Source organism: Somniosus microcephalus, unplaced genomic scaffold (genome assembly GCF_052327205.1).
Source record: "Somniosus microcephalus isolate GS21.2 unplaced genomic scaffold, FLI_Smic_1.0 scaffold2, whole genome shotgun sequence".
NCBI lineage: Eukaryota > Metazoa > Chordata > Chondrichthyes > Squaliformes > Somniosidae > Somniosus > Somniosus microcephalus.
In genome coordinates this window covers 4,053,777-4,065,943 of record NW_028225189.1, presented here as the reverse complement: position 1 = coordinate 4,065,943, position 12,167 = coordinate 4,053,777, and the positions used below count along the sequence as shown (strand labels likewise).

The following is a 12,167-nucleotide window of genomic DNA, read 5'->3' as shown; positions in this document are numbered from 1 at the left end:
TTCGGTCTATTGAAACCAAGTTCAAGGCATGTGTGGTGAACAGAATGTCTCACTATTTCTGTGAATAATATTATCATCTAAAAGCAGGCTAGGATCCACACAGCCAAACTGTGACATGTTCCTGCCTCTAAATCTCGGTAACAGACTGCGTGGACCGCTTGGCTCAGAGTACGACCATTCAGACTGATACAGTCTCTCTGTCTCTCTCTCTCTGGTTGCTGTCTCTGGGTGTTGAGAATGGAATGCACAGGACACCAGTTGCTCTGTTCTGTTCCTCAGTTTTGGGGAGAGATAGACAGAGAGAGGCGGTGAGATCATCATTTCTATTTTCATATAAATCAAACTTATTCCTGCCTGCGAACAATATAATACCTTCAAACCAGATATGGGTGAACACAGCCAGAGCTGTGATTGGCTCCTGCCCCTGAATCTGGGGAACAGACACTGTGAGGAGCGCCGGCCTCAAGAGTGTTTAACACTGACTGAGCTGGGAAACTCCAACTAACCCCGAGAATCGGCAGCACAGGCCGAGCGGAGAGGAAAACCTGTCCTGTGAACTGTAAATCTGGGAACAGATTGTGCTGTGAATGAGCAGAGTGAACATTATGTCAGCGAGAGTGTGTTAAAGGGGCGGGCGGGTTAGACTAATGTCACTGTGTTTGTGTGCCCGCTCTCATCGCCGGATTTCAGAGACCCTCTTGTGTAAAATTCAAAGATTTCCCTGTCATAGGATCGCCCTGCTCCCCCCTGATGTGGGAATTAAATGTGAAGTTTTAGTTGATTTCAAATTTCAGTCGAAAAACAGTGAACATGTCCGCGATCGGGTGAGAGAGCGCGATCAGTGCAGCAAAGAAACGGTTTTAAATCGAAATTGCTGTCTTGAATTCTGATGAAACTTTCTCGACAGCAAACATCCCGGTCTTCGAGACAGAAAGAGACCAATCTGGGAATGTGGAGTGCCCGAGTTTAATTGTAATCGGAGAGTTAATGAGGAGAGAGAAACAGAGAGAGGCTGGAGGGGCCGGGAGCTGACAGCAGGATGTCTCCGCCCCGTCCGCTCGCTGCCTTTAAGTTGCTCTGTGCCGCCGCCTCTCGTTTCATTTCTGACCCAGCTCTGACTGTCAGAGAGATTTTCTACAGAGTCGCCGACATGACCGAGACTGCAGCCGCCAAAATGGCTCCTCCTGCCGCCGCTCAAACCAAGGCTCCCAGCAAGAAGAAGAAGGCGGCTCCCCACTCCAAGCCAGCCGGTCCCACGTTGGGCGAACAGAAACTCAAGGTTGTGGCGAGTGGCAGCGATCGCAAGGGGATGTCCCTGGTTGCGATAAAGAAGGCTCTGGCTGCCAACGGCGTCGACGTGCTGAAGCTCCGGTCCCAGATCAGGTTAAGTATCAAGATGAAAGTGGGAAACGGCTCCCTGGAGCAGAACAAGGGCACGGGCGCCACGGGTTCCTTCAGGCTTGCTAAGAAGGAATCCCAGCGGAAAGAGGGAAAGAAGGTGAAGAAACCAGCAGCCAAGAAATCTGCAGTAAAGAAACCGGCAGCCAAGAAATCTCCAGCCAAGAAACCAGCAGCCAAGAAATCTCCAGCCAAGAAACCAGCAGCCAAGAAATCTCCAGCCAAGAAACCAGCAGCCAAGAAATCTCCAGCCAAGAAACCAGCAGCCAAGAAAACAATCACCAAGAAGGCAGCAACGTCTAAAAAGACAGCGAAAGCGGCGGCTGGGAAGAAGGTGGTGGTGAAGAAGCCCAAGAGCCCCAAGAAGGCCACAGGCAGAAAGGTGAAGGCGGCCAAGAAGGTGGAAAAACCCAAGGCCAAGCCCAAATCAGCAAAGTCTCAGAAAGCAGCGAGCAAAAGAAAATAAAAAGGACAACTGTAGTGTATGTACCTTTAAGAGGAACTATGTTTTTGAAGCCCCTGTATACTGTAGTACCAGTAGTAACCACTCGGGTATATAAGCCTGTATAGCGTCTTGTGTAGTTAGTTCACCTCCAGACTTTGTTCAGTAAACACTTTTTAAATCAACTCCTGCATTCCGTGTCTCCATTAACACATGGATCTAACAACAACTTGTAAACATCTGAACCCAAAGGCTCTTCTCAGAGCCACCCATGTCTTTCCAAAAAGAGGTGATTGCGGAATCATATGATCCTTGTCCCGGGGCCGGGCTCAGATTCCAGATTGAAATCATTTCAAATGAACCCCGGCTCCCTGGTGACTCGCTGATTTTCGCTGCACCCACCCCTCCCCCAGTGTCTGCAATAAAACAGAGAGAGAATGGGATGTCCGGGCCTCACTCTAACTGGGGGGGTGTTCGACTCCAGTCTCAGTTCATGGTCATTTTCAGTTCACAGGTTCAGGGTGAAAGTCTCTGTGAGACGCTGACACTGGCGGAGATACCCCACATCACAACTCGAACCCCAACACATGAGATTCTCCAAATCAACTGGAATAAGGTGTTTGTAAACTGCTGAACCCGTCTGTGAGGGGAAGTGTGGGGAGATGGAATAAGGTCAGAGATTGACATGGAAGGAGACGGGTCGACTTGTGATCGAAGGGACTGTATATAGGCGGGAATATTACCGATTGTTAATTGTAACAGGATCTTACTTAAAATATTCTGGTTTCAGGGAACCCTTGAATATGAAGCCCGAGTCTGTAAGGGTTTGTGCGGCGCGCTGTGTTTCGGTTCTACTGTCAATAAACGGTTTGAAATTGGCGGTTGCAGATAGCTGGAGGTGGATAATTGATTTACAAATAGATTCAGTCCCACACTCTGATACAGTAGCAGATACTAGCAGAAATGGAATTAATTTCAAACTAACATCAAGTGCCAGAGTCTGATAGATGCAGTAAGAATCCCACTTTCATAAACCGAGTAAGTAGCAGATACATGCGGAATTCTTCGGTGAAAGACAGTACGAGAGACTGACAGATTCAGCACTAATATGACACTAACATGCAGTCCCAGAGACTGACAAATACAGAATGAAACTCACACTCAGTACCAGGGACTGACATCTTAGACTTGCACAACATCCCAGTGAATGACAGATACGGAATGAATCCCACACTACACTCAGTACCAGAGACTGACAGATCCAGAATTAATCTTAGACATGCACACCATCCCAGTGAATGACAGATACAGAATGAATCTCAAACTCGCACATCCCAGTGACAGACAGATACAAAATTAATGTCACACACACATACACTACCAGAGAATGACAGATTCTGAATGAATTCCAACACTGACACACGGTACCAGAGTCTGACGGATACAGATGGAGTCCCACCCTAACACATGGTATCAGTGACGGACAGGAAATGAATGGATCCCACACGCACATACTGTAACAGAGACTGAGATTGGTAATGATTCCAACACTTACATAAATCACCAGAGACTGAATAATACAGAACTATTCCAATACACACACTCACAGTACTAGAGACGGGCAGATACTGAACTAAAGTGGTGGAGACCACACTGCAAGACATGAATATAGTGCACTGGTTGGAGGAAGTACATCTAAATTGCTGTCTCGTCCGGAAGAAGTGCTTGGGACCCCAGATAATGGTCTGGGAATTGGTGCATGGATATATGCTCTTGCAATTACCTTTCTGACTACAGGGGGCGTGCTGGTGACAAAATCTCAATCTGATTGGATACATAAAGAAGCCAATCATAGAGATGCAGAACAATGGAATTTGACATCACTCTTCAGCAGCCAATCACAACCATTGCCTTCACCCATCCCTCATTAGCATAGGACTGTGGGGCTGCCTATATATTCCGAGCCCGGCGCGGGTTTGCGTCGTTTTGTGTTTGAAATCGAGTTTGAGAATGGTTGATGAAAAGAAACCAGTTGCCAAGAAGGGCGCCAAGAAAACCGTCAGTAAACCGGCAGCGAAGGGCGGCAAGAAGCGCAGAAAGTCGAGGAAGGAGAGTTACTCCATCTACATCTACAAAGTGATGAAGCAGGTTCACCCCGACACCGGCATCTCCTCCAAGGCCATGGGCATCATGAACTCGTTTGTGAATGAGATTTTTGAGCGCATCGCGGGTGAGGTTTCCCGCCTGGCCCATTACAACAAGTGGCACACCATCAGCTCCCGGGAGATCCAGACCGCCGTGCGCCTGCTGCTGCCCGGGGAGCTGGCCAAGCACGCCGTGTCGGAAGGGACAAAGGCGGTGACCAAATACACCAGCTCCAAGTAAAACTCCACGCTGTCCTGAAAGAACAAACCCAGAACACAACGGCTCTTTTAAGAGCTACCCAAAATCTCTCTGAAAGAGCTACACAAACTCATCTCTCTTTAGACACAATTTACTGTAATTATTTCCGTAACAAGTGTGTTTTGAGAACGTTTGAAGTTCCAGCCGTAGATTTAGTTTTGAATTCTCAGATAAGCACTTTCACTGCCCGGATCAACCTTAGCGTCGCTGTTGTATTTCCCGTCCAGTAAAGTACAAACACGGTCCCTGATCGCTCTTTCCCTTTGATCTCAGACCCATTCACTTGCAGCGCCTTCCGACAAATTAAAAGCTTGTTTTCGAGATGAGACTCTGATTTCAGTCACCTCAATCTCTGCAAAAACATTTTCATTTTTTTCAATGCCAGTTGGGAGTCAATCCTTTTATTAACCAGAGAATTCCTGCAGTGTAACAACCCAGAATGGGGTTTCTTAGAGACCAGAACGCGGTCAGTTTGAACGCTCTGTCCCTCTTCTCCTCTCACAGAAGGACTCCCAGATCTGGTTTCACTTCCGCAGCAGCGCCTGTGCAAAGGATCACTCGATAATCTGAATCCTCACTTTTACAGAGATTGAGCTGGAATGTGTCCCGTTACAGAATCAATGGGGATTTAATCCCACCCGTTAAAGTTCGATATTGAACCCGGAATTAATCCTGATTGTAACAGCCTGGAATTTGCAAGGGAGAGATGGAAGAAGACAAAAGGAATAAAAAAACTGTCTCGAAATCTTTGGCTAATAGTTAATTTATTAACTTAATTCGCTGGGTTAGGAAAATATTGGCGAGCTTTTTGAAATTAAAAATCGTTGGCGGTCTGACTGTTGAGGACAGTTATTTCCACACACTTGCCATTGGCGGAAAAACAGACTGTGATTGGTCACCGGAGAACACCAATGGAATTCACCACAGAGCGACCAATCACAAGTTTGCTGTCTGCATTCCTCCAGAAGGTAGAAGGGCGGCAGATGTGGGCGGAGTTTATCATTATTTCTTTCAACGAGTGGATTTTGGAAATGTCTGGAAGAGGAAAAACCAGCGGTAAAGCTCGGGCCAAGACCAAATCCCGCTCATCCCGGGCCGGACTGCAGTTCCCTGTGGGCCGTGTTCACAGGCTCCTGCGAAAGGGCAACTACGCTGAACGTGTGGGTGCCGGAGCTCTGGTCTACATGGCTGCTGTGCTCGAGTATCTGACCGCTGAAATCCTGGAGCTGGCCGGCAACGCGGCCCGCGACAAGACCACCCGCATCATCCCCAGACACCTGCAGCTGGCCATCCGCAACGACAAGGAGCTCAACAAGCTGCTGGGAAAGGTGACCATCGCTCAGGGCGGGGTACTGCCTAATATCCAGGCGGTGCTGCTTCCCAAGAAAACCAGCACTGCCAGCTCCAAGAGCAAGTAAAGTGGACAAGATTCAATCTAATAACCCAAAGGCTCTTTTCAGAGCCACCCACTGTATCTGTGAAAGGGCTGCTTACTATTTAGCCATTTTCGGTAAACTGTCTGTCCAACATGTAGAAATCCAGATCCAGAAACACTGCAGCGGGCTTGCTGTGAGCGAATATTCAGATCAGTGATTCAATATAGATGAGGACTGGCTTCAGAGAAAAACAAAACACACGGAACCCTAACGTGAGCGCAGCACTCAATTAACGCGTTGTTAGGAGAGCCGAATATGAACGGATGTTAAGAACCGAGTATAAAGTGAGTGAGCGGCTACCATTCCTTATTGGGACAATAATTCCATAGGGAGAACGATATACACCCTGACCCATACAAACATTCCCTTTTTATTTGGGAGACAGGATCTAACCAGAATTGCAGCTCTGGTTAATTTTTAAATATTTCAAATAGTAACTGAAGTTCCCACCTGTCCCTGCATTAAGAGCTGGTTTTAAAGGTGAGTATCAGACTTCAGGCACCTCGTTCTCTCTCTCGGATCGATCCCGGTATGTGGAGTTGGATCAATTCTCTCTCTCCCGCACAGTCGCAGTGACGCTCCCTTGCTCTCACGCAGGCGCAGTGCCGCCCCTTGCCTCTTTCTCCCGCGCATGCGCAGTGCCGCTCCCTTGCCCTCCCGCGCAGGCGCAGTGCCGCTACCTTTCTCGCTCCCTCCGGCGCAGGCGCAGTGCCGCTCCCGTTCTCTCTCTCTCTCTCTCTCTCTCCCGCACAGTCGCAGTGACGCTCCCTTGCTTTCACTCCGGCGCAGGCGCAAGTGCCGCTCCTTGCCTTCTCACGCAGGCGCAGTGCCGCTCCTTGCGCTCCCACGCAGGCGCAGTGCCGCTCCTTGCCCTCCCACGCAGGCGCAGTGCCGCTCCCTTGCCTCTTTCTCCCGCGCAGGCGCAGTGCCGCTCCCTTTCTCGCTCCCTCCGGCGCAGGCGCAGTGCCGCTCCCTTTCTCTCTCCCTCCCGAGCAGGCGCAGTGCCGCTCCCTTTCTCCCTCTCTCTCTCTCTCTCTCTCTCCCGAGCAGGCGCAGTGCCGCTCCACTGCTGATCCTGGGTTTGCTGTGTGCTGGGCCGGGCGGCGCCGGCCGCTCAGAAACAGGCTGGTTGCCCGGATTACAGGGCCCGCTCTGTGACTGAGGGAACTCGGCCTGAGGCTGCTCAGCCCCGAGTTTAGATCACAGCGAGGGAGGCTCACAGGGTCACCGCTCCGGTTAGTAACTCCGCACAGAAAATGGCGCATTTCCGCCCAGAGCAGTGAGAATGGGGGAGTCTCAGGAGGCCGGAAATTCACAGTGAGTAAAATCTCCAAACTAAACACACAGCCCCGCAACTGGGGATCTGAGGAAAATCTCCAAACTAAACACACAGCCCCGCAACTGGGGATCTGAGGAAAATCTCCAAACTAAACACACAGCCCCGCAACTGGGGATCTGAGGAAAATCTCCAAACTAAACACACAGCCCCGCAACTGGGGATCTGAGGAAAATCCCCAAACTAAACACACAGCCCCGCAACTGGGGATCTGAGCAAAATCTCCAAACTAAACACACAGCCCCGCAACTGGGGATCTGAGGAAAATCTCCAAACTAAACACACAACCCCGCAACTGGGGATCTGAGGAAAATCTCCAAACTAAACACACAGCCCCGCAACTGGGGATCTGAGGAAAATCTCCAAACTAAACACACAGCCCGGCAACTGGGGATCTGAGCAAAATCTCCAAACTGAACACACAGCCCCGCAACTGGGGATCTGAGGAAAGGCACAAAATCAAACAAATACTCGGCCTTGAAATTGAATTATTAGTAAGCAGATTGAAAGTCTACATTATATTATTTCACGCTTTCAATATTGTTCTTATTTTCTGCTTTGCCACAATTAGATGTCCCGGTGAGAGATGGTGTGATTGAGGAAGGTGCTCAGCTCGAAGTAAACAGGGATTGTAGACTGCGGAACGACAGCAGGTGAACCAGCACAGGATTGTGAGAGCACCAACCGGAGAGAACCCTTCCGATTCAAAGAGCTTCCAGAGATCGACTGTGGAACAAGGTAAGAGAAAGTCCCATTGACTCAGATACACACTGGTCCTGGTGATGGACTGGGGAGAAAGGTCAGAGAGAGTCCCATTGACTCAGATACACACTGGTCCTGGTGATGGACTGGGGAGAAAGGTCAGAGAGAGTCCCATTGACTCAGATACACACTGGTCCTGGAGATGGACTGGGGAGAAAGGTCAGAGATTCCCATTGACTCAGATACACACTGGTCCTGGAGATGTACTGGGGAGAAAGGTCAGAGGGAGTCCCATTGACTCAGATACGCACTGGTCCTGGAGATGTACTGGGAGAAAGGTCAGAGAGAGTCCCATTGACTCAGATACACACTGGTCCTGGAGATGGACTGGGGAGAAAGGTCAGAGATTCCCATTGACTCAGATACACACTGGTCCGAGAGATGGACTGGGGAGAAAGGTCAGAGAGAGTCCCATTGACTCAGATACGCACTGGTCCTGGAGATGTACTGGGAGAAAGGTCAGAGAGAGTCCCATTGACTCAGATACACACTCGTCCTGGAGATGGACTGGGGAGAAAGGTCAGAGAGAGTCCCATTGACTCAGATACACACTGGTCCTGGAGATGGACTGGGGAGAAAGGTCAGAGAGAGTCCCATTGACTCAGATACACACTGGTCCTGGAGATGGACTGGGGAGAAAGGTCAGAGAGAGTCCCATTGACTCAGATACACACTGGTCCTGGAGATGGACTGGGGAGAAAGGTCAGAGAGAGTCCCATTGACTCAGATACACACTGGGCCTGGAGATGGACTGGGGAGAAAGGTCAGAGAGAGTCCCATTGACTCAGATACACACTGGTCCTGGAGATGGACTGGGGAGAAAGGTCAGAGAGAGTCCCATTGACTCAGATACACACTGGTCCTGGAGATGGACTGGGGAGAATGGTCAGAGAGAGTCCCATTGACTAAGATACACACTGGTCCTGGAGATGGACTGGGGAGAATAGTCAGAGAGAGTTCCATTGACTCCAATACACACTGGTCCTGGAGAGGGACTGGGGAGAAAGGTCAGAGGGAGTCCCATTGACACTGATACACACTGGTCCTGGAGATGGACTGGGGAGAAAGGTCAGAGAGAGTCCCATTGACTCAGATACACACTGGTCCTGGAGATGGACTGGGGAGAAAGGTCAGAGAGAGTCCCATTGACTCAGATACACACTGGTCCTGGAGACGGACTGGGGAGAAAGGTCAGAGAGAGTCCCATTGACTCAGATACACACTGGTCCTGGAGATGGACTGGGGAGAAAGGTCAGAAAGAGTCCCATTGACTCAGATACACACTGGTCCTGGAGATGGACTGGGGAGAAAGGTCAGAGAGAGTCCCATTGACTCAGATACATACTGGTCCTGGAGATGGACTGGGGAGAAAGGTCAGAGAGAGTCCCATTGACTCAGATACACACTGGTCCTTGCGATGGACTGGGGAGAAAGGTCAGAGAGAGTCCCATTGACTCAGATACACACTGGTCCTGGAGATGGACTGGGGAGAAAGGTCAGAGAGAGTCCCATTGACTCAGATACACACTGGTCCTGGAGATGGACTGGGGAGAAAGGTCAGAGAGAGTCCCATTGGCTCAGATACACACTGGTCCTGGAGATGGACTGGGGAGAAAGGTCAGAGAGAGTCCCATTGACTCAGACACACACTGGTCCTGGAGATGGACTGGGGAGAAAGGTCAGAGAGAGTCCCATTGACTCAGATACACACTGGTCCTGGGGATGGATTGGGGAGATAGGTCAGAGAGACTCCCATTGACTCAGATACACACTGGTCCTGGAGATGGACTGGGGAGAAAGGTCAGAGGGTCCCATTGACTCAGATACACACTGGTCCTGGAGATGGACTGGGGAGAAAGGTCAGAGAGAGTCCCATTGACTCAGATACACACTGGTCCTGGAGATGGACTTGGGAGAAAGGTCAGAGAGAGTCCCATTGACTCAGATACACACTGGTCCTGGAGATGGACGCTCCCGCACTCGCCCCCTGACCCTCCCGCACTCGCCCCCTGACCCTCCCGCACTCGCCCCCTGACCCTCCCGCACTCGCCCCCTGACCCTCCTGCACTCGCCCTGATGGGGCTCTTCTCAAGTACACCATGCGGTGCAATAAAACACCCCCAGAATCAAGGCCCTGCTCCTGGGGAAGGTGATCAGGCCCCAGGAACCAGTACAAGTGAATAAAGTCAGGGTCAAGGCCCTGCTCCTGGGGAAGGTGATCAGGCCCCAGGAACCAGTACAAGTGAAGCGACTCCTTCTCCCGGAGACTTATTAAACGTGAATACGCCAAGAGTTGACCAAAAATCAGGTTAGTAGTATTAATCAAGGAGTCAATTTCTGTTATAAGGAGGGATGATACCTTAGCAGGTTCCTCTAATGAGGCCATATGGGTAGAACTTAAAAACAAAAAGGGGGCAAGCACTTTGCTGGGAGTGTACTATAGGCCCCCATACAGTAAGGGGGAGATAGAGGAACAGATATGTCGGCAAATCTCAGAGGTGTAGAAATAATAGGGTAGTAATTGTTGGGGATTTCAACTTCCCCAATATTAACTGGGATAGTCAGAGTGTGAAAGGCTTAGAGGGTGTGGAATTCTTAAAGTGCATCCAGGAGAGCTTTTTCAGCCAACATGTAGAAAGTCCTACAAGAGAGGGGCGGTACTGGACCTAATTCGAGGGAATGTAGCAGGGCACGTGGTAGAAGGGTTAGTAGGAGAGCATTTTGGTGACAGTGACCATAATTCGGTGAGATTTAAAGTAGTTATGGAAAAGGACAAAGATGGACCGGAAATAAAGGATCGAAATTGGGGGAAGGCCAATTTTAATATGATAAGGCAGGATCTGGCCAAAGTGGACTGGGATCAACTACTTGTAGGAAAATCCACATCAGAGCAGTGGGCGTCTTTCAGAAAGGAAATAGAGAGAGTACAACGCCAGTATGTTCCTGTAAAGGTCAAGGGTGGGACCAACAAGCTCAGGGAGCCCTGGATGTCAAGGGACATACAAGAATGGATTAGGAAAAAAAGGGAGGCTTTTGGCAGATACAAAGGACTAAAAACACTAGAAGCCCTAGAGGAGAATAGAAAGTGCAGGGGGGTACTTAAAAAAGAAATTAGGAGAACGAAGAGGGGTCATGAAAAAACACTGGCAGGCAAAATAAAGGAAAATCCCAAGGTGTTTTATTAGTATATTAAGGGCAAGAGGATAACCAGGGAAAGAGTAGGGCCCATTAGGGACCAAAGTGGCAATCTGTGTGTAGAGCCAGAAGATGAAGGTGAGGTTTTAAATTAATATTTTGCATCTGTGTTCACTATGGAGAAGGACGATGCAGGCATAGAAATCAGGCAGGGGGGATTGTGATATACTTGAACAAATTCGTATTGAGAGGGAGGAGGTACTAGTGGTTTTAGCAGGCTTAAAAGTGGATAAACCCCCAGGCCCAGACGAGATGTATCCCAGCCTGCTGTGTGAGGCAAGGGAGGAGATTGCAGGGGCTCTGACACAAATTTTCAGAACCTCTCTGACCACAGGGGAGGTGCCAGAGGACTGGAGAACAGCTAACGTAGTACCATTATTCAAGAAGGGTAGTAGTAGGGATAAACCAGGGAATTACAGGCCAGTGAGCCGAACATCAGTGGTAGGGAAATTATTGGAAAAAATTCTGAGGGACAGAATTAGTCTCCACTTGGAGAGGCAAGGATTAATCAAGGATAGTCAGCATAGCTTTGTCAGGGGGAGATCATGTCTAACCAATTTGACTGAATTTTTCAATGGGGGTGACTAGGTGTGTGGATGAGGGCAGTCCAGTTGATGTAGTCTACATGGACTTCAGTCAGGCTTTTGACAAAGTCCCACATGGGAGACTGGTCAAGAAGGTAAGAGCCCATGGGATCCAGGGCAATTTGGCACATTGGATCCAAAATTGGCTTAGTGGCAGGAGGCAGAGGGTGATGGTCGAAGGTTGTTTTTGTGACTGGAAGCCTGTGTCCACTGGTGTAACGCAGGTATCGGTGCTGGGTCCCTTGCTGTTTGTAGTGTACATTAAGGATTTAGATATGAATGTAGGAGGTATGATCAGTAAGTTCGCAGATGACATGAAAATTGGTGGAGTGGTAAATAGCGAGGAGGGAAGCCTCAGGCTACAGGAGAATATAGATGGGTTGGTTGGATGGGCAGCACAGTGGCAAATGGAATTTAACCCTGAAAAGTGTGAGGTGATGCATTTTGGGAGGACTAACAAGGGAATACACAATGAATGGTAGAACCCTAGGAAGGACAGAGGATCAGAGGGACCTTGGTGTGCATGTACATAGATCCTTGAGGGCAGCAGGACAGCGAGAAGGCATATGGGATACTTGCCTTAATTAGCCGAGGCATAGAATATAAGAGCA

At 49.5% G+C, this 12,167-nt stretch overlaps 1 protein-coding gene across 1 annotated transcript; it reads left to right on the top strand.

Moving 5' to 3' along the window:
* Nucleotides 1–1,079: 1,079 nt before the first annotated feature.
* Nucleotides 1,080–2,025, top strand: LOC147084113 (histone H1.3-like). Its single transcript, XM_085979879.1, has one exon. It carries the CDS (start codon nucleotides 1,151–1,153, stop codon nucleotides 1,862–1,864), a length of 714 nt encoding a protein of 237 aa, XP_085836005.1. The 5' UTR covers nucleotides 1,080–1,150; the 3' UTR covers nucleotides 1,865–2,025.
* The last annotated feature ends 10,142 nt before the right edge of the window (nucleotides 2,026–12,167 follow it).

Excerpts from the sequence above, each read along its gene's own strand:
- LOC147084113 (XM_085979879.1), top strand. The coding sequence starts at position 1,151 with ATGACCGAGACTGCAGCCGCCAAAATGGCTCCTCCTGCCGCCGCTCAA.